Source organism: Tachyglossus aculeatus, chromosome 12 (assembly GCF_015852505.1).
Source record: "Tachyglossus aculeatus isolate mTacAcu1 chromosome 12, mTacAcu1.pri, whole genome shotgun sequence".
Classification (NCBI taxonomy): domain Eukaryota; kingdom Metazoa; phylum Chordata; class Mammalia; order Monotremata; family Tachyglossidae; genus Tachyglossus; species Tachyglossus aculeatus.
Window position 1 is genome coordinate 2,699,702 of NC_052077.1, and position 22,412 is coordinate 2,722,113.

Below are 22,412 nucleotides of genomic sequence, written 5' to 3' on the forward strand. Positions count from 1 at the left end.
GTCAGGCACAGCGCTTAATTATATTTTATTATTATTATTGTTATTATTATTATTATTATTATTATGGTATTTGTTAAGTGCTTCCAATGTTAAGCCCTTACTATGTGTCGGGCACTGCACTAAATTTCTCTCAGCACTGACCCCTTTCCCACATTCTCCACATAGCCTGAACTCCCTCTCTCTCCATAATAATAATAATAATAATAATAATAATAATAATAATAATAATAATAATTATGGCATTTGTTAAGCGCTTCCAATGTTAAGCCCTTACTATGTGTCAGGCACTGCACTAAATTTCTCTCAGCACTGACCCCTTTCCCAAATCCTCCACATAGCCTGAACTCCCTCCATCTCCATAATAATAATAATAATAATGGTATTTGTTAAGTGCTTCCAATGTTAAGCCCTTATTGTTTGTCAGGCACTGCACTAAATTTCTCTCAGCACTGACCCCTTTCCCACATCGTCCACATAACCTGAACTCCCTCCCTCTCCATAATAATAATAATAATAATAATAATAATAATAATAATAATAATCATGGTATTTAAGCACTTCCAATGTTAAGCCCTTACTATGTGTCGGGCACTGCACTAAATTTCTCTCAGCACTGACCCCTTTCCCACATCCTCCACATAACCTGAACTCCCTCCCTCTCCATAATAATAATACTAATACTACTAATAATAATAATAATAGTATTTGTTAAGTGCTTCCAATGTTAAGCCCTTACCATGTGTCGGGCACCGCATTAAATTTCTCTCAGCACTGACCCCTTTCCCACATCGTCCACATAACCTGAACTCCCTCCCTCTCCATAATAATAATAATAAGAATAAGAATAATGGTATTTGTTAAGCGCTTCCAATGTTAAGCCCTTACTATGTGTCAGGCACTGCACTAAATTTCTCTCAGCACTGACCCCTTTCCCACATCCTCCACATAGCCTGAACTCCCTCCCTCTCCATAATAATAATAATAATAATAATAATAATAATAATAATAATAATAGTAATGGTATTTAAGCACTTCCAATGTTAAGCCCTTATTATGTGTCAGGCACTGCACTAAATTTCTCTCAGCACTGACCCCTTTCCCACATCCTCCACATAGCCTGAACTCCCTCCCTCTCCATAATAATAATAATAATAAAAATAATAATAATAATAATAGTAATGGTATTTAAGCACTTCCAATGTTAAGCCCTTATTATGTGTCAGGCACTGCACTAAATTTCTCTCAGCACTGACCCCTTTCCCACATCCTCCACATAGCCTGAACTCCCTCTCCATAAGAATAATAATAATGGTATTTGTTAAGCACTTACTATGTGCCAAGCACTGTTCTAAGCACTGAGCACTGTTCTAAGCGCTGGTACAGTGCTCTGCACACATTAAGCGCTCAATAAATACCATCAATATTAAATAAGGAAGAGCCCTCGTCCTCACGCATCTAGAAATTGGGCCTGGCTACCCAAATATTTGAGTGGTCAGTCGATCAAGTGAATTTAATCTCAATTTAATGATTTCCCAGCCAATTCTTTGGGGAGTTGAGTTTCTTCTACCATCTAATTGGGGTTCCCATAAAAGGGTTTCAGTATTAGAATGTGCCTCGTCATCCTCACTAAAGATACGCCCGAGGCTGCGGTGGAATATTTGCTGCCTTGAGTACCAATTTGATAAAACTGGCGAACATTTTTATGAGCCAGAGGATTTTTTTTCTACCTTTTGCCGGGCTTAATGAATACACATTGTAGGCACTTTGGCTCACCCCAGTAATAGCTTCATTTATATAGCATGGGTCTCGGACGGCATCCGAGAGATTCCACGGCTGTTCGCTGTAGAGGCCGTTTGGTCCTGGCTTGAGACCCTGGGCAAGTCATTTAACTTCTCTGGGCCTCAGTTCTCCCATCTGCAGAATGGGGATTAAATACCTGCTCTCCCTCCCCCTTTGACTATGAGCCCCGTGTCAGATTGTGTGACTCTTGATTACCTTGCATCAATCGTATTTATCGAGCACTTACTGTGCACAGAACACTGTACTAAGCGCTTGGGAGAGCACAATATAATACAGTTGGTAGGTAAATCCCCTGCCCACAACCAGCTCACAGCCTATCCCGGCACTTATAAAGCGCTTAACAAATTCCGTAATTATTATTAAACAGGATAATCAGGCTGGTCACAGTCCCTGTCCCACGTGGGACTCACAGTCTAAGGTGGAGGAGAACCAGTATTGAATCCCTATTTTACAGAGGAGGAAACTGAGGCTCAGAGAAGTTGAATGACTTGTCTAAGGTCACACAACATTCATTCATTCATTCAATCGTATTTATTGAGCACTTACTGTGTGCAGAGCACTGGACTAAGCACTTAGGAAGTCCAAGTTGGCAACATCTAGAGACGGTCCCTACCCAACAGCGGGCTCACAGTCAAGAAGGGGGAGACAGACAACAAACAAAACATATTAACAAAATAAAATCAATAGAACAAATATGTACAAACAAAATAAATAAATAGAGAAAAAAAGTCAGTGGTATTTGTTGAGTACTTACTGTGTGCAGAGCACTGCATTAAGAGCTTGGGGGAGTATAATAAAACAGAGTTATTTGAAAATTCATTCATTCAATTGTATTTATTGAGCGCTTACTGTGCAGAGCACTGTACTAAGCGCTTGGGAAGTCCAAGTTGGCAACATATAGAGACGGTCCCTACCCAACAGTGGGCTCACAGTCTAGAAGGGGGAGACAGAGAACAAAACCAAACATATTAACAAAATAAAATCAATAGAATAAATATGTGCAAATAAAATAAATAAATAAAATAGAGGAAAAAAGTCAGAGGTATTTGTTGAGCACTTACTGTGTGCAGAGCACTGTATTAAGAGCTTGGGGAGTATAATAAAACAGAGTTATTTGATCATTCATTCATTCAATCGTATTTATTGAGCGCTTACTGTGTGCAGAGCACTGTACTAAGCGCTTCGGAAGTAGAAGTTGGCAACCTATAGCGATGGTCCCTACCCAACAACGGGCTCACAGTCTAGAAGGGGGAGACAGAGAACAAAACAAAACATATTAACAGAATAAAATAAATGGAATAAATATGTGCAAATAAAATAAATAAATAAATAGAGAAAAAAGTCAGTGGTATTTGTTGAGCACTTACTGTGTGCAGAGCACTGTATTAAGAGCTTGGGGGAGTATAATGCTCTGCACACAGTAAGCGCTCAATAAATACGATTGACTGATTGATTGATTATAATAAAACAGAGTTATTTGATGACACCCCTGACTACAGTTAGGACTCAGGCACGTGGTGTGGCTGGGATTAGAACCCAGGGCCCCTGTCTCTCAAGACTGTGCCCTCCTGCTTCTCTCCTTTCCTGGGGGAGGGATGTCCTGTGAGGACAGTAGCAGCTTCCCAGGACTCCACCTCTGAGGGAATCCTGATTCGTTTAGTCGATAGATCATTTCTCTGTTTCTCTTCGTAGCAGACGTATTCCTCCAAGGGTCACTTGAAGAGATAGGAAAATACTACGATAATCGTATTAGCTCCTGAATCCAGACGAGTCACGAACGCGGTAATTTCTCCCAGACAAATTAGACAAATTCCTCCCTTGGCCAAAGGACATATTTCACTCCATGAAGATGCATATTGATTAGAACCCCTGCGCCAGTAATTAAACCTTAATCTGTGTTGGAGCCTCGTGATGCCAATAAAAAATCAGTTTCCCCGCCGGAGCGGGTTTTCTAAGTGTTGCCGACTACGGTAGCGGTGGCCTCCCTCCTGGATCAAAGCGACGAAGTGGGAAAGCACCGCGGAAACATTAAACCGAATCGTTTATCCTGTGTCTCCATGGATGGAGCGACGTGTTGTGGCTCTTTCTTGGGAGAGTCGTTGTTTAATTGCCCAAAGAGACAGACCTCAGCCATAGGCAGGACAGAGGAAGGCTGAGGAAGGGGATCCCTGGGCTGCAGGAGACTGAGGTGACTGCTTAACAAATACCGCTATTATTATGATTATTATTATTATTCATAATCATTCTGGAGAGGAAAGGGCCCTCTTCCCTCAAGGTGGGAATAAGAGCTCTAGACTTGAAACTCGCTGTGGACAGGGAACATATCTACCAACTCTGTTTTAGTGAACTCTCCCAAGCGCTTAGCACACAGCTCTGCCTACGATAAGCGCTCAGTAGATACGACTGATTGATTGATTGATTGATTGAAAGGAAGACCAGCTCCAGCAACATTGGAGGGCTGAAACTCAGTTGTGCATCTGGGTCTGACGGAAGAACCACAAGTTTTCTTTCCCCAAGGACGCAGGAGACACAGAAAAGGTTACGCCTAAATCTTTTTTTTTTTTGAAGAGTAACATGGCCAAGCGGAAAAAACACACGCCTGAGAGTCCAGAGACCTGAATTCTAATCCCAGATCTATCATGCTGGGCAAGTCACTAAACTTCTCTGTACCTCAGTTTCCTGATCTGTGAAATTGGGTTTGATCGCCTATTGTCTCGCCCCCTCAAACTGTAAGCACTGTGTGGAACAGGGACTATGTTTGATCTGATAATATTGTACCTATTGCACCGCTTAGCACAGTGGTTGGCATATAGTAAATACGATTAATAGTAATAAATACGATTGATGATAGTAAGCGTGTAAAGATTATTATAATTATTATTATTTCTATTGGAAATCAAGTCCTGGAATTTATAATAATAATAATAAAAATAATGGCATTTATTAAGTGCTTACTATGTGCAAAGCACTGTTCTAAGCACTGGGGAGGTTACAAGGTGATCAGGTTGTCCTGCGGGGTCTCACAGTCTTAATCCCCATTTTACAAATGAGGTAACTGAGGCCCAGAGAAATTAAGTGACTTGCCCAAAGTCACCCAGCTGACAATTGGCGGAGCTGGGATTTGAACCCCTGACCTCTGACTCTCTCCCTCTCCATCCCCACTGTCTTACCTCCTTCCCTTCCCCACGGCACCTGTACATATGTATTTATGTTTGTGCATATTTATTACTCTATTTATTTATTTTACTTGTACATATCTATTCTATTTATTTTATTTTGTTAATATGTTTGGTTTTGTTCTCTGTCTCCCCCTTCTAGACTGTGAGCCCACTGTTGGGTAGGGACTGTCTCTAAATGTTGCCAACTTGTACTTCCCAAGCGCTTAGTACAGTGCTCTGCACATAGTAAGTGCTCAATAAATACGATTGATTGATTGATTGAATGATTGACTCCAAAGCCCGGGCTCTTTCCACTGAGCCACGCTGCTTCCCCAAGGAGTAGTAACATTATCCATTAAGGAGTAGTAACAGGAGAGCTATACTTTAGGAAGAGTATTCTTTCCAAAAGATAACCTGTATATATGTATATTATTTATTTTACTTGCACATATCTATTCTATTTATTTTATTTTGTTAGTATGTTTGGTTTTGTTCTCTGTCTCCCCCTTTTAGACTGTGAGCCCACTGTTGGGTAGGGACTGTCTCTATATGTTGCCAACTCGTACTTCCCAAGCGCTTAGTACAGTGCTCTGCACACAGTAAGCGCTCAATAAATACGATTGATTGATTGATAACCTAAACCCATCACCAGGCAACTGTTCAGATTCCCAGGAATCATTCAGTCTTCCATCGCAACATTTGTCAGGAATCCTCTAGACTGTGAGCTCATTGTGGGCAGGGAATGGGTCTGGTTGTTGTTATAGTGTACTCCCCCAAGCGCTTAGTACAGTGCTTTGCACACAGTAAGCACTCAGTAAATAGGACTGAATCTTACTCTCCCTTCCCACACTCCCAACAATGCAGGAAGCCAAACTTCTCCTATGGAATTAGAGGGAGCTGTCAGTTTGAGAATGAATAACAATCTAGGTGTAGTGATATTTCAGGATTAGAGGGGCTTGTAGTCACGGTGTCTGGGAGAAACTTCAAGCACCAAATTCCCATCTCAGTGGCTCAGTGGAAAGAGCCCGGGCTTTGGAGTCAGAGGTCGTGGGTTCAAATCCCTGCTCCGCCAACTGTCAGCTGTGTGACTTTGGGCAAGTCACTTAACTTCTCTGTGCCTCAGTTCCCTCATCTGTAAAATGGGGATTAAAACTGTGAGCCCCCCCCCGTGGGACAACCTGATCACCTTGTAACCTCCCCAGCGCTTAGAATAGTAGTGCTTTGTACATAGTAAGTGTTTAACAAATACCAGTATTATTATTATTGGGCAAACATGGCACTGGTCAATTTGAGCTTTTCTGGCTATTCATTTCCATTTTCTTTCTTTCCATTTTCTGCTTTCTTTCATGATCTGTTTTTTGCCCATGACTAGATGGCGAGTGGGTGAACGGGTGGGAAACGGCTGAAGGGATGGGGAGGTGAACGAGTGGGGAATGGGGGTGAACGGGCGTGGATCATTCACAGTGTGGCTCAGTGGAAAGAGCCTGCGCTTTGGAGTCAGAGGTCATGGGTTCAAATCTCCTCTCTGCCAATTGTCAGCTGGGTGACTTTAGGCAAGTCACTTCACTTCTCTGGGCTTCAGTTCCCTCATCTGGAAAATGGGGATGGAGACTGTGAGCCTCCCGTGGGACAACCTGATCACCTCGTAACCTCCCCAGCACTTAGAACAGTGCTTGGCACATAGTAAGCGCTTAACAAATACCATCATTATTATCATTATTATTATTATTGGGCAAACATGGCACTGGTCAATTTGAGCCTTTCTGGCTGCTCATTTCCATTTTCTGCTTTCTTTCGCAATCTGTTTTTTGCCCATGACTAGATGGCGAGTGGGTGAACGGGTGGGAAACGATTGAAGGGATGGGGAGGTGAACGAGTGGGGAATGGGGGTGAACGGGCGTGGATCATTCACAGTGTGGCTCAGTGGAAAGAGCCTGCACTTTGGAGTCAGAGGTCATGGGTTCAAACCTCCTCTCTGCCAATTGTCAGCTGGGTGACTTTGGTCACGTCACTTCACTTCTCTGTGCCTCAGTGACCTCATCTGGAAAATGGGGATGAAGACTGTGAGCCCCCCGCGGGACAACCTGATCACCTTGTAACCTCCCCAGCGCTTAGAACAGTGCTTTGCACATAGTAAGCGCTTCTAGACTGTGAGCCCGTTGTTGGGTAGGGACCGCCTCTATATGTTGCCAACTTGCACTTCCCAAGCGCTTAGTACAGTGCTCTGCACACAGTAAGCGCTCAATAAATACGATTGAATGAATGAATGACTGAATGGTTATTATTCAGAAGCAGCACCGTGTAGGGGATAGACCACGGCCTGGGAGATGGAAAGTCATGGATTCTCATCCCAGCTCCGCCACTTGTCTGCTGTGTGACCTTGGGCAAGTCACTTCACTTCTCTGGGCCTCGATCTGGAAAACGGGGATTGAGACTGGGAGCCCCAAGTAGGGCAGGGACCGGGTCCCACCTCAGTGCTTAGTACAGTGCCTGGCACAGAGTAAGCGCTTCCGAAATACGGTCATTATTATTAACTGGTGGGGAGCGGGGATTGGACGAAGAGCAGCTGAGCCAAAAGGGAGGCGTGAAAGCGTGCTTCCTCCTCTAATGCAGCCGTTTCCATCCGGCAGGTGGACCGATTTCACAGGCAGGTGGTGACCCCGCTGTCGGCCCTGCAGGCCTTGTTCGCGGGGCCCCAGAAGCTCATCCAGAAGCGCTACGACAAGCTGCTCGACTACAACAGCGGCCGGCAGAAGTCCGCCGGGGCCGAGTCGGACCTGGCCAAGAGGGACTACGAGGCCCTCAACGCTCAGCTGGTGGAGGAACTTCGGGTGTTCAACCAGGCCTCTCGGCAGATCCTCATCAACCGCCTGGCCTGCTTCATCACTCTGCTCCGGGACCTGACGCTTCTCCTGTTACGGCTCTATCCCTCCCCCGGCCTCCTCCCAGTAAGCCATCAGAATCTCTGTTCCTTTCCCCTTCCCCAACCATGCTCACTTTCTCTCTCTCCTCGCTCCCTTTCTCTCACCTCTCTCTTTCCACTCTCTCTCCTGTCTCTTTCTCTCATCTCTCTCCTCTTTCATCTCTTTCATCCCCCCACCCCGCCCCACCAGGGCTGCTAAAACATCACCTGGGTACCAAACGGAGCCATCAGAATCTCTCTCTTTCCCCTTCCCCAACCATGCTCACTTTCTTTCTCTCCTCTCTTCCTTTCTCTCATCTCTCTCTCTTTCCACTCTCTCTCCTCTCTACCTCTTTCTCTCATCTCTCTCTTTCCATTCTCTCTCCTCTCCACCTCTTTCTCTCATCTCACTCTTTCCCCTCTCTTTTCTCTCTGCTTCTCTCTCATCTTGCTCTTTCCCCTCTCTCCTCTCCGCCTCTCTCTCATCTCGCTCTTTCCTCTTTCTCTCCTCTCTGCCCTTCTCTCATCTCTCTTTCCCCTCTCTCTCCTCTCTCCCTTTCATCTCTCTTTCTCCTCTCTCTCCTCTCTGCCTCTTTCTCTAATCTTTCCCCTCTCTTTCTTCTCTGCCTCTTTCTCTCATCTCTTTCCACTCTCTCTCCTCTCTGCCTCTTTCTCTCATCTCTTTCCCCTCTCTCTCCTCCCTGCATCTTTCTCTCATCTCTTTCCCCTCTCTCTTCTCTGCCTCTTTCTCTCATCTCTCTTTCCCCCCTCTCTCTCCTCTCTGCCTCTTTCTCTCATCTCTCTCTTTCCCCTCTCTCTCCTCTCTGCCTCTTTCATCTCTCCACTCTCCTCTCTGCCCCTTTCATCTCTTCACTCTCCTCTCTGCCTCTTTCTCTCATCTCTCTCTCTCTTTCCACTCTCCTCTCTGCCTCCTTCTCTCATCTCTTTCTCTCTCCCCCTCCTCTAGGCTGGTAAAACATCACTTGTGTGCCGAACAGAGCCATCAGAATCTCTCTCTCTTTTCCCTTCCCCAACAATATTCACTTTCTCTCCTCTCTCCCTTTCTCTCATCTATCTCTTTCCACTGTCTCTCCTCTCTGCCTCTTTCTCTCATTTCTCTCCTTTCTCTCATCTCTTTCTCTCCCCCCGCCTCTCTAAGCTGCTAAAACATCACCTGGGTGCCAAACAGAGCCATCAGAATCTCTCTCTTTCCCCTTCCCCAACAATGCTCACTTTCTCTTTCTCCTCTCTCCCTTTCTCTCATCTCTCTCTCTTTCCTCTCTGCCTTTTTCTCTCATCTCTCTCTCCCTCTCTCTAGGCTGCTGACAGCTGGTAAAAAAAAAAATCACCCGTGTGCCAAACACAGCCCGTTCCCCTTATCGCTCCTCCTCATGGACAGGCCAAGCAGCACTTTCTCTCTGAGGTTCCAGGTGATTCACATCAGGCTTTCTCCCCGGAGATTTCCTTCCATGATAGCCAGAGCCTTTCTTCTCAGCCACAAATACTGCTGCCAGAGGACCACACTTGAGTCGATCCTTTTACGTTTCGTATTCCATTCACACACCGCAGCACCTAAGCGTTAATCAGAACTATTTAAGATCGGGTGGCAAAAAAGCCATCTCGAGGTAATGGACGGAGCTGGGATGAATGTCAAATGGGCCTGCGCTCTGCCTTTGTGTTCTTCCCAAGGGACGGGAGAAAACCGCTTCTTGGCAGGGAGACAAACTCTGCCTTCTGTTTTTTCTGGACTTAACTCTCAAATCTCCATTCAATGCACCCTCCACTTGCCAAGTCGCAACTCCCCTTTCCTGATGGGAAGGGGTCAGAGCACCATTCCTTAACCAATGGGTCTGATAATAATAATGATGGCATTTATTAAGCACTTACTATGTGCAAAGCACTGTTCTAAGCGCTGGCACTGTTCTAAGCTCTGATTTGCAGCATGGATTAGTGGAAAGAACGTGGATGGGCCTGAGAACCAGGAGACCTGGATTCTAGTTTGCACATAGTACACATAGTGTATACTTTGCACACAGTAAGTGCTTAATAAATGCCATCATCATTATTATTATTATTATTATTAGTTCTGCCTGTTGTGTGGCCTTGGACAAGTCACTTCACTTCTCTGTGCCTCATTCTCCTCATTTGAAGACAAAGATGAAACATCCGTTCTCCCTCCTCATTAGACTGTGAGGCCCAAGTGGAACAGGGATTGTGCCTGAGCTGAATACCCTATATAATGATGGTATTTATTAAGCGCTTACTATGTGCAAAGCACTGTTCTAAGCACTGGGGAGGTAACAAGGTGATCAGGTTGTCCCACGGGGAGCTCACGGTCTTCATCCCCATTTTCCAGATGAGGGAACTGAGGCCCAGAGAAGTGAAGTGACTTGCCCAAAGTCACCCAGCTGACAATTGGTGGAGCCGGGATTTGAACCCATGACCTCTGACTCCAAAGTCCAGGCTCTTTCCACTGAGCCACACTGCTTCCCTATACTTATTTATTTATAATGGCATTTATTCAGCGCTTACTATGTGCAAAGCACTGTTCTAAGCACTGAAAGCACCGTTCTAAGCGCTGGGGAGGTAACAAGGTGATCAGGTTGTCCCACGGGGAGCTCACGGTCTTCATCCCCATTTTCCAGATGAGGGAACTGAGGCCCAGAGAAGTGAAGTGACTTGCCCAAAGTCACCCAGCTGACAACTGGTGGAGCCGGGATCTGAACCCATGACCTCTGATTCCAAAGCCTGGGCTCTTTCCACTGAGCCATTATCTCTACCGCCGTGCTTGGCACAGAGTACATGCTTGATAAAGGCGACAATTACTATAATTACTATCCTCCCTCTCTTCCCAGGGATGAGATTTTTCAACTCATCAGCACTCCTCTCCCCCTGGGGCCTGGCAACAAGACCTCCCCAAACCCCAGTAGTTTACTCTGGGGTTCGTAGTGGGAGAGTACATAGCCTAAAAGTGAGCCCCCCAAAATCCTAGTAGTTAAGGAGGGGCTGGGCCCTCATCCAGCTGTCTTGGATTGGCACGATTGCCCTCATTGGAATTTTTCTGAGGAACAGTTTGTGCCCAAGCTTCTTAGAATAATTGGCAATCGCAGCCCATGGAAACACGGCCCACATCACGCTGGGCTCTGGGAACGCTAAAAATGGGCAGAAGCAGCGGATCGAAAGCCCTCACCTATCCCAGTCTGTACCTCCTCTCAGAAACAAATCGGACCCCACCAGCTTTTATTAAGGGAAAATAACCTGCTGATTTCTAGGAGTCAGGGGTGCACAAATGAAGCCCTCTTTTCCTCTTTTCCCTCTGGACGGCCTCCACTTTCTCCGAAGAGCAGAGCGTTCACACTCCTGAGACACAGCGTGGCTCAGCGGAAAGAGCGCGCGGGCTTGGGAGTCAGAGGTCATGGGTTCGAATCCTGGCTCAGCCGCTTGTCAGCTGGGTGACTTTGGGCAAGCCGCTTCGCTTCTCTGTGCCTCAGTGGCCTCATTTGCAAAATGGGGTTTAGGACCGTGAGCCCCACGTGGGACAACCAAATCGGCTTGTATCCCCCCAGCGCTTAACAAATACCATCATCATTATTATTATTAAGACTATTTGAAGGCCACCTGCCGCTGCTTCATTGCCCCTTTAGGATTCTCCATTTGTCCCTAGTTAAATAAAAGCGACTCGGTTTGACAGAGTGCTCCATCGGTTTGTCGGTCTGCTAGTGTTTTGAAGGAAAGGGCATCACTCAGGAAATCTCCCTGCCCCGTCCCCCGGCCCTCCCATCACTTTTATCTGTTTGACTGTGTGACTTTGGGCAAGTCACTTCACTTCTCTGGGCCTCAGTTCCCTCATCTGTAAAATGGGGATGAAGACTGTGAGCCTCCCGTGGGACAACCTGATCACCTTGTAACCCCCCCAGCGCTTAGAACAGTGCTTTGCACATAGTAAGCGCTTAATAAATGCTATCATTATTATTATTATTATTATCTGTTTACTGTGGCCCTTCTGTCAGTAGCCCCCCGGCGTTGAGTTCGCCTGGACGACAGCATCGCCGTCTGTCCAGACGCGGGCAGAGACCACGGGCACCTCCCTCTTTCTTGCAGGGACAGCTGATCTCCGGCGCCTGGGACGCGCAGAGTCGGGTAATGGAGGAGATACACGAGCTGAACTTCGTCAAAGACAATAGCGCTACCTTCATCGAGAGGAAGCTGAGCTTTGAGAAGAAGAAACCTGGGCCCTCCTTGGTCAGTTCTGTCGCTCTCCCGGACCTTTGTGTTTTTGTTACCTCCTGCAGCGCGTGGGGCAAGCCCACATCCTGAAGTCCCTTTCACGACTCTACGTTTGCTTGGTTAAAGAATCACAGACTCGTAGGGCTGGAAGTGGCCTTGGGAGTGAATTAGTCCGTCTGTCCGTCACTAGTCTGGCTCACGCTTACCCCTAAATAAATCAGGGTCTGTCCGGTTCCCGATAAAATCCAAGGAAGGAGGTTCTCCAGCTCCCCGGTAGCGGAGTTTGGGAATCTTAAGTCTAAGCCTTTCCTGCTAAAATAGAAATTTATTTGCGTTCTGACCTCAGTTGGGTGCGAGGTAGGGGGAATTACCCTCCCGCGGTCTGTCTAATCTAGCTTTATCTGGAGGGATCTTCCGAACGATCTCTGTCCTCTGGCCCACGGGAAACTGAATCTCTTGAGGAATGTAGGGGCTAGGGAAAACGGGAATCCGGTCAGCGTCTAGGCCTCTGCTCACCCATTCAAGCGGAGACTCCTCTTTGCCTCTCCTCCCAGCCTGAAATTCCACGCCAGACGGACAGCCACCGTGTCCAGCTGCTGACCGGCTTCGGTCCCGAGGGGCTGTTCCAGGCCAGGCGTAAGTGTAACGCCTCCCAGGACCTCGACATTGACCTCCTGGAAGGGGACCTGGTGGCTGTGGTGGAGAAGAAGGATCCCTTGGGAAGTACCAGCCGATGGCTGGTGGATGCGGGAAGTAAGTTACTGGCACGGGGCCGGGAAAAGATCTCCATCAAGCGATCAAACTCCCAAGCACTGAATTAAGCCTTTGAGAGAGTACACTATAACAATACTGTCCACAGAGAGTTTCCAGTCTAGAGGGGCAGACGGACACTAAAATACAAGACGGGTGTGGATACAGCGCGGCGGGGCTGAGGTTGAAGAGAAGAAAGCGTAGAAATCTAAGTCCGAGGGTGGCCCAGGAGAGAGAGGGGGTGGGAGAGATGAGGGTTTAGTCAGAGAAGGCTTCTTGGAGGAGATGTGATTTTAATTTGAAGGTGAGAAGAGTGAATGTCTGTCGGATATGAAGTGGGTGGGAGTTCCGGGCCAGAGGCAGATGTGGGTGAGGATTTGGCGATGAGACTGAGGTACGGCGTTAAAAGAACAAAGTGAACGGGCTGGGTTGTGGTAAGAAATCAGCAAGGTGAGATAAGAGGTGGGGAAAGGTGACTAAGAAGCTTCTGTTCGCTACGGGCTGAGATTTTTCCCTCCTCATCCTTCCTCTCAGTCATGCGTTCATTCATTCAATCGTATTTATTGAGCGCTTACTGTGTGCAGAGCACCGTACCAAGCGCTTGGGAAGTCCAAGTCGGCAACATATAGAGACGGTCCCCACCCAACAGCGGGCTCACGGTCTAGAAGGGGGAGACGGACAACAAAACAAAACACGTAGAGAGGTGTCAAGTCATCAGAACAAATAGTATTAAAGCTAAATGCACATCATTAACAAAATAAATAGAATAGGAAATATGTACAAGTAAAATAGAGCGATAAGTTTGTACAAACATATGTACAGGGGCTGTGGGGAGGGGAAGGAGGTAGGGCGGGAGGGATGGGGAGGAGAGGAAGGAGAGGAGGAGAGGGCCTTCAAAGCCCTGCTGAGAGCTCACCTCCTCCAGGAGGCCTTCCCAGACTGAGCCCCTTCCTCTCTCCCTCGTCCCCCCTCCATCCCCCCCATCTTACCTCCTTCCCTTCCCCACAGCACCTGTATATATGTATATATGTTTGTACATATTTATTACTCTATTGATTTATTTATTTATTTTACTTGTACATATCTATTCTATTTATTTTATTTTGTTAGTATGTTTGGTTTTGTTCTCTGTCTCCCCCTTTTAGACTGTGAGCCCAATGTTGGGTAGGGACTGTCTCTATATGATGCCAATTTGTACTTCCCAAGTGCTTAGTACAGTGCTCTGCACATAGTAAGCGCTCAATAAATACGACTGATGATGATGATGATGATGATGATGATCATTAACAAAATAAATAGAATAGTAAATATGTACAAGTAAAATAAATGGAGTGATAAATTTGTACAAACATATGTACAAGGGCTGTGGGGAGGGGAAGGAGGTAGGGCGGCAGGGATGGGGAGGAGAGGAAAAAGGGGTTTAGTATACTTAAAGGCTTTAGGCTTATACTTTAGTATACTTTAGGCTTACGAAGGGAGTTGGAATTGCCAAACGACTTCAGTTTTCCCTTCCGGTTTTCCATCTAGTCACGAAAGGCTACGTGTATTCCTCCTTTCTGAAGCCCTATAACCCGAGCAAGGTGCCGCAGACGCAGGCCGAGAGCCGCTTCTTGGAGGACGACTTTGACGACCTCAGCCTCTTCGTGTCCCCGCGGCCGCCCGGTGACAGCGCCGACCGGACCCCGGGAGGCAGCGGGAATGACAGTGGCTCTTCCCTCGGCGGCCCCTCCGGAAAGCTGGGGACCGACGGGGCGGACGCGGAGGGCCTGGAGGAACAGGTACTGGTGGAATAGAAAGAAAGATTTCCTGTCATCCAATCAGCCATTCATTCGCTCAATCGGATTTATGGAGCGCTTACTGTGTGCAGAGCGCTGTACTGAGCGGCGTGGCTCAGTGGAAAGAGCCCGGGCTTGGGAGTCAGAGGTCATGGGTTCTAATCCCGGCTCCGCCAATTGTCAGCTGGGTGACTTTGGGCAAGTCACTTCACTTCTCTGGGCCTCAGTTACCTCATCTGTAAAATGGGGATTAAAACTGTGAGGACAACCTGATCACCTTGTAACCTCCCCAGCGCTTCGAACAGTGCTTTGCACACAGTAAGCGCTTAATAAATGCCATCATTATTATCATTATTATCACTATATGTAAAGCACTGTTCTAAACGGTGGGGTGGTTAAAAGCTAATCTGGTTGGACACAGTCCCTGTCCCACTAGGGCTCACAGCCTTAATCCCCATTTTGTTAATCATTATTATTACTATTATTATTCTCTGGGCCTCAGTGACCTCATCTGGAAAATGGGGATGAAGACTGTGAGCCACACGTGGGACAACCTGATCACCTTGTAACCTCCCCAGCGCTTAAAAGAGTGCTTTGCACATAGTAAGTGCTTAACAAATGCCGTTATTATTATTATTATTGTTATTATTATTATTACACTACAACAAACGGACACATTCCCTGTCCACAGTGAGCTCACAGTCTAGAGGAGTTGACAGGCATTAATATACACAGATAAATAAGTAAATTGCAGCTCTATACACGTGCGCTGTGGGGATGGGACGGAGGATGAGCGTGGCTCAGTGGAAAGAGCCCGGGCTTTGGAGTCCGAGGTCATGGGTTCGAATCCTGGCTCCGCCACATGTCAGCTGTGTGACCTTGGGCAAGTCACTTCACTGCTCTGAGCCTCAGTTCCCTCATCTGTAAAATGGGGATTAAGACTGTGAGCCCCACATGGGACAACCTGATCATCTTGTATTCCCCCCAGCACTTAGAACAGTGCTTTGCACAGAGTAAGCGCTTAACAAATGCCATTATTATTATTATTATTATTATTATTATCATTACACTACAACAACAAACGGACACATTCCCTGTCCACAGTGAGCTCACAGTCTAGAGGAGTTGACAGACATTAATATACACAGATAAATACGTAAACTGCAGCTCTATACACGTGCGCTGTGGGGATGGGACGGAGGATGAGCGTGGCTCAGTGGAAAGAGCCCGGGCTTTGGAGTCCGAGGTCATGGGTTCGAATCCTGGCTCCGCCACATGTCAGCTGTGTGACCTTGGGCAAGTCACTTCACTGCTCTGAGCCTCAGTTCCCTCATCTGTAAAATGGGGATTAAGACTGTGAGCCCCACATGGGACAACCTGATCATCTTGTATTCCCCCCAGCGCTTAGAAGAGTGCTTTGCACATAGTAGGTGCTTAACAAATGCCTACATAATAATATAATATAAATAATAATAATAATTTATTATTATATTAATATTGAATAATTAATAATATTAATAATAAGTTATTAATTTATTATTATAATTGTTTTATAATTATAATAATTATTATTATTATTATTTAGGGAGCAAATCACGGTGACGCAGAGTTCCAGGCCAGAGGGAGGACGTGGGCTTTGGGTCAGCAGTGAGATAGATGAGATCAGGTCCGTTGAGTAGGTTGGAATTTGATGGGCAAAGTGAGCATTCTGGATTAACAGTAGGAACTCGGTGAGGTGAGACAGGAGGAGGCAAAGTGATCGGGTGCTCTAAAACAGAGGGAAAAGAGTTTCCGTTTGACGAGGAGGTGGCTGGGCAACCTCTGGAGGTTCTTGAGAAGTAGGGAAACGTGGACTGAATTTCTGCCCTAGATAAATGATCCAGGCAGCAAAGTTGAACTGGAGTGGGGACACGCGGGAGGTCCGCTCCCCAAAATGGAAAAACATTCATCTTGAAAATATTCCATCAGTCATTCAGTCAGGGGTATATACTGAGTTCTTGGAAAAGTACATTAGAATTCATAGGCAGATTCATCGCCCTAAGTATAAAAGTGATAATATTAATAATGATGGCGTTTAGTAAGCGCTTACTATGTGCAGAGCACTGTTCTCAGCGCTGGGGAGGTTACAAGGTGATTAGATTGTCCCACGGGGGGCTCACAGTCAATCCCCATTTTCCAGATGAGGTAACTGAGGCCCAGAGAAGTGAAGTGACTTGCCCAAAGTCACACAGCTGACAATTCCCACAAGCTCTGATGCCCAAGCCTGGGCTCTTTCCGCTGAACCACGCTATATATACATATACATCTGTCCACTGGTCCAGCCAAAAAAATATGGAAAAAATGGATTAACATTGGCTTATCTACCCAGCAAGCTGCTAAATGGGTGCGAATAAATGTAACCCTCCTCCCTCCAAATCACTCAATCACTGGCATTTATAGAGCCTCACTTTGTGCAGAGCACTGTACTGCGCATAATTGGATAAATGGATGTGAAAGAATGTCACCCTCCTTGCTCCGGATCTGTAGCATGCTATGACAAATGCTGTGTGACTTTGGGCAAGTCACTCAACTTCTCTGGGCCTCGGTTACCTCATCTGTAAAATGGGGATTGAGACTGTGAGCCCCCCGTGGGACAACCTGATCACCTTGTAACCTCCCCAGCGCTTAGAACGGTGCTTTGCACATAGTGAGCGCTTAATAAATGCCATCAATATTATTATTATGATTACGCTTAGAGGGAGGGAGGGCCAGCAGAGACTTGGCCAGGAAGAATGGTGGGATCCTGTGTCCAAATTTCTCTCCCCATGGAAAACCACCGTAGCGCTGGGTTAGATAGGATACAATCAGATCAGTTGCAGTCCCTGCTTCTAGTGTAAGAGTGAGGGAGAACGGGTATTTAATTCCCATTTTATAGATGAGGAAACTGAGGCACAGAGAAGTTAGGTGATTTGCACGTGGCCACACAGCGGCCAAATGGAAAGCCAGGATTAGAACCCAGGTTCATTCACTCATTCAATTGCATTTCTTGAGCGCTTACTATATGTGGAGCACTGTACTAAGCACTTGGGACAGTCCAATTCATTCATTCATTCTATCGTATTTATTGAGCGCTTACTGCGTGCAGAGCGCTGTACTAAGCGCTTGGGAAGTCCAAGTTGGCAACATATAGAGACGGTCCCTACCCAACAGCGGGCTCACAGTCTAGAAGGGGGAGACAGACATCAACACAAATAAAGAAAATGACAGATATTTGCCTAAGTGCTTTGGGCCTGGGAGCAAGGTGATCAGGCTGTCCCATGGTGGGGGGGCTCACAGTCTCAATCCCCATTTTACAGATGAGGTAACTGAGGAACAGAGAAGTTAAGTGACTTGCCCAAAGCCACACAGCATCTGTCTTGGCATACTACAGATCCGGAGCAAAGAGGGTGACATTCTTTCGCGTCCATTTATCCATTCAGGGGGATGTAGAAGGGAGTGGGAGATGAGGAAAATCAATCAATCAATCAATCAATCGTATTTATTGAGCGCTTACTTTGTGCAGAGCACTGTACTAAGTGCTTGGGAAGTACAAGTTGGCAACATAGAGAGACAGTCCCTACCCAACAGTGGGCTCACAGTCTAAAAGGGGGAGACAGAGAACAAAACCAAACATACTAACAAAATAAAATAAATAGAATAGATATGTACAAGTAAAATAAATAGAGTAATAAATATGTACAAACATATATATATATACAGGTGCTGTAGAGCTTAGTCTGGGAAGGCCTCTTGGAGGAGGTGGGTCTTCAATTAGGCTTTGAAGTGGGGGCAGAGTGGTTGTCTGTCGTATTATTTATTCGATTTATTTTATTCTGTTAATATGTTTTGTTTCGTTCTCTGTCTCCCCCTTTTAGACTGTGAGCCCGCTGTCGGGTAGGGACCGTCTCTCTACGTTGCCAACTTGGACTTCCCAAGCGCTTAGTACAGTGCTCTGCACACAGTAAGCGCTCAATAAATACGATTGAATGAATGGATGAGGGCGTTCCGGGGGCCGGCGGCGAGATTGATGAGATGGAGGCCCAGGGAGAAGGTTAGCACCAGAGGAGCGGGGTGTGCGGGCTGGGATGGAGAAGGAGAAAAGCGAGGTGCATTAGGAGGGGGAGAGGAGACAGAGCATCTTAAAGCCAGTGGAAAGGAATTTTTGTTCGATACGGAAGAGGATGGGAGATTTTTTGAGGAGCAGGGTGATGTGTCCAGATCTTTTCTGTAGAAAAAAGATCCAAACAGCAGAGCGAAATACGGACACGACTCCTCTCCTTGAAGACCTTGTAGTCTAGAGGGGGAGGAGTAGTGTGGCCTCGTGGAAAGAACAGGGAAACAGGAGTCAGGTGACCGGACTCACAGTCTGAGGAGGAGGAAATTATAATCGCCATTTTACAGATGAGGAAACTGAGGCCGAGAGAACTTAATAATAATAATGATAATGGCTCGTGCTTCCCCGAAAACCTGTGGCATCTGTGGACGCTAGGACAGAGAGATCAATAATAATAGCACTTGTTAAGCGCTTACTCTTTGCCAAGCACTGTTCTAAGCACTGGGGGTAGATACAAGTCCCGGTCCCTCGTGGGGCTCACAGTTTGAACCCCCATTTTACAGGTGAGGTAACTAGAGGCCCAGAAAAGTGAAGCGACTTGCCCAAGGTCACACAACAGGCATGGGGCCGAGCCGGGGAACGGAACCGTCGGACTCCCAGGTTCGTGCTTTTCCCACTAAGCCACGCTGCTCCTCCGCCGAAGGTCACGGGGCAGACGAGTGGCAGAGCCGGGATTGGAACCCAGGTCCTCCAACTCCCAGGCCCGTGCTCTTTCCACTAGGCCACACCGCTTCCAATTTCCCTCGGATAACGTCTGAATAACGCCACTTGGTTCTCTCGCCAGATTTTCTACGCGGTCCACGCGTTCCAAGCCCGCAGTGACCAGGAACTCAGCTTGCAGGAGTACCAACGAGTTCACATCCTCAGGTTTTGTGACTTGAGCGGCAATAAGGAGTGGTGGTTGGCAGAAACTCAAGGACGGACAGGATACGTGCCAGCTAACTACCTGGGGAAGATGACATATGCTTAAACTGGACAGGTGCCTGGGATTTGTGAAGAAGTGCCTTACGCTCGCGATAATTATTTTTCCGTCGAGGAAGATGATTCCTCTTCGGCAACTTACGGGTAAGCCGCGCGCCAGGGAGATGGAACGGCCAAGTCCCCGTCCCCGAGCTGCAGAGACCGTGGTCTTTCCAGGTGTCGGGAAGTGACGGGCTTCCCGGCGCGATTTTTTAATGAACGCCCTTCAGGGTGTACTCTCCCGCTCCGCGCTGCGCTGGAGACTGAGTCAAACATCGGTGCAAAAAATGAACCTCCCAACCAACCAACTTAATTAAGGTTTAAGTTTGAATCCCTCTGGAATAGCCACCTGTAGAAAACAAATACGGTAAACTATAGTTGCTAGGCACACTGTACTTTCCACAAGGATGGATGTATTCTTACGCTGAGAGCCGTATTTTTCAATACCGGCCTCTACTTGCTTCCTTTTATACGTTTCTCAAACCCTAAAGCTGTAGGGCCCAGATTTATTGTCTGACGAGATTAGAGGATTTTTTTAAAGTGGGGATTGAGGCCTGTGAGAGGGGAATTCAGAAACACGAGGAAAGTTGAGATAGCTTTTTAGATTAACAAAATAGTCTATTACCAAGATTCAAACACGTGCTTTTAAATTCACATGATTTGAAAACAGAGATGACTTTAAAAACTAGAGTTTTGAATCAATCCATCGATCAATGGTATTTATTGAGCGCTTACTGTGTGCAGAGCACTGTAGTAGACAATTGAGAGAGAACGATACAGTAGCGCCGGTCGATCCGTTAAATGGATAGACCATAATGAAGAACTCTCCCATTAGAGATTTGAAACATTTGGATTCATTCATTCATTCAATCGTATTTATTGAGCGCTTACTGTGCGCAGAGCACTGTACTAAGCGTTTGGGAACTACAAGTCGGCAACATATAGAGACGGTCCCTACCCAACAGCGGGATCGCGTATGCCCTACCATCCACCTGGAAAGAATTGGTTACTGGGTTTGGGGATAAGGCAGACCTCGAAGACTTGTAAAACGGTGGATCGGTTTGAGGCTTTGGCCTGAATATTTGAGGCGATCTGTTCTTCCCCAGGTATGATCTGTGGTTACGTGATCACTCATTCAAGCCAATGCGATGTATCACTTGCCATCTGCTCTTGTCCTTTTTAAAAAGCACAGATGAGCGAGAACGGCGCTAATACGCCAGGAGGGGTCATATCTGGAATACCGCTGGACAGAAAATCATTCCGTTCAGCGTTTCCTGAGGATTGTAACGTTCCAGTATTCCATCTGTAGATGCACGGTGTTAAAGGCTTAAGGGAAATAACCCAAACGACAAAAAAAACATAAATGAGGTTTCTGACAAAGAACAGTGCTGAGTCACTGCGTGTGGCCCAGACACTCTTGGACATTTGGAAATTAATTCTCGATCTCATTCCGTGCGCAAGAAACAGATCAAAGTATCAACTTTTGACCCACTGTTGGGTAGGGACTGTCTCATATATTGCCAACTTGTACTTCCCAAGCGCTTAGTACAGTGCTCTGCACACAGTAAGCGCTCAATAAATACGATTGATTGATTGATTGATTGATTGACATGAGGCTCCTGAAGAAGGCAGGTTTGTGGAGGAAAAGTCTAGTCTCCTTTACCCCTTCCGTGGTTTGATACGTTGAATCCGTATCCTCATTAGACAAGCCTAGAACTGCAGGATATCTGACATCTGAGGCTTCCCTGCTGCCGGAATACATATTTAACAGTCCACGTCCCGGCTACAGACAGTAGCGGCAAAAATGACGATAAAAGCAAATGAACCTAACCTACCTGTTCTCGGCGCTCTGACGGAACCAGACTTGCTTTCGAGCTAACAGGAAGGTCTGGACAACTGGACTTTTTACATCGCAATTCCGAACCGAGACCCGAAAACACCACATCGGGGTCCCTGCCCATAAGTCAGGAGGAGATTGGTGAGATCGGTCCTGACTTCCCTACGCTGGCATTCCCTTCTTCCTCTCACTCCACGCCACCCTGGGCCCGGGGAGCGGCCACGCCGGCAACAGAGTGAGAGACAGAGAGGGCACAGGTGGGTGAGGGAGAAAAATTGAAATGGCAGACGCTAGTTCTCGTCGCGGTCCCTGGGGCAGGCTTAGAGCCTGGGGCAAGGGCTAGGGCCGGCCCTGGCTTCTGATCTTCCATAGGATCAGCCGCCATTTTGCCCCATACAAATTGGAACAAATCTGCTATTTTCTGTCAAAGATCTCTTTCAAAAATCCATACTTTCCTTTGAAAGAATAGCCCATTTTCTGCCCAATGTTGTGGCTTTAAGATTGACAGTGATGTAGCCACCCTGCTGGTTAAAGTCACCCCCGTGGTCTCTTCCTGATTTAGGACAAAGTCATTTAAGTACTGGCTTCCTCCTCTCGTAACAGATTCACGTTATTAATATATTTTAATGGGCACACCCCTCTGCCAGTTACCAGAATCTTCATTTTCATACCATTTTCCCCTTACAAGCCTTGTCAAAAAGCAAAATGAATCGATCCTTCATTCAGTTTATGTCGGACATCTTCTGTTTGGCTCCAAAGAGGGAAATTCTTCCCTCTTTGGAGGTAGACAAACCTGATGATAAAGGAAAGAAGGCTAAGTTCTGTTCCGTACTTGACCGACAAGGTTGTCGAAATATTTTGGCCTTCTAAT

At 46.6% G+C, this 22,412-nt stretch overlaps 1 protein-coding gene across 1 annotated transcript in view; it reads left to right on the plus strand.

Annotated features, from left to right (window-relative positions):
• ARHGEF38 (Rho guanine nucleotide exchange factor 38) overlaps window positions 1-19,748 on the plus strand; it is a 107,740-nt gene extending 87,992 nt beyond the window's left edge. The window contains exons 10-14 of the mRNA XM_038755249.1: window positions 7,589-7,906; window positions 11,962-12,102; window positions 12,642-12,840; window positions 14,365-14,615; window positions 19,529-19,748. Of these exons, the coding sequence (XP_038611177.1) occupies window positions 7,589-7,906; window positions 11,962-12,102; window positions 12,642-12,840; window positions 14,365-14,615; window positions 19,529-19,714 (1,095 nt within the window). The 3' untranslated portion in view covers window positions 19,715-19,748. The remainder of the gene's footprint in view (window positions 1-7,588; window positions 7,907-11,961; window positions 12,103-12,641; window positions 12,841-14,364; window positions 14,616-19,528) is intronic.
• The last annotated feature ends 2,664 nt before the right edge of the window (window positions 19,749-22,412 follow it).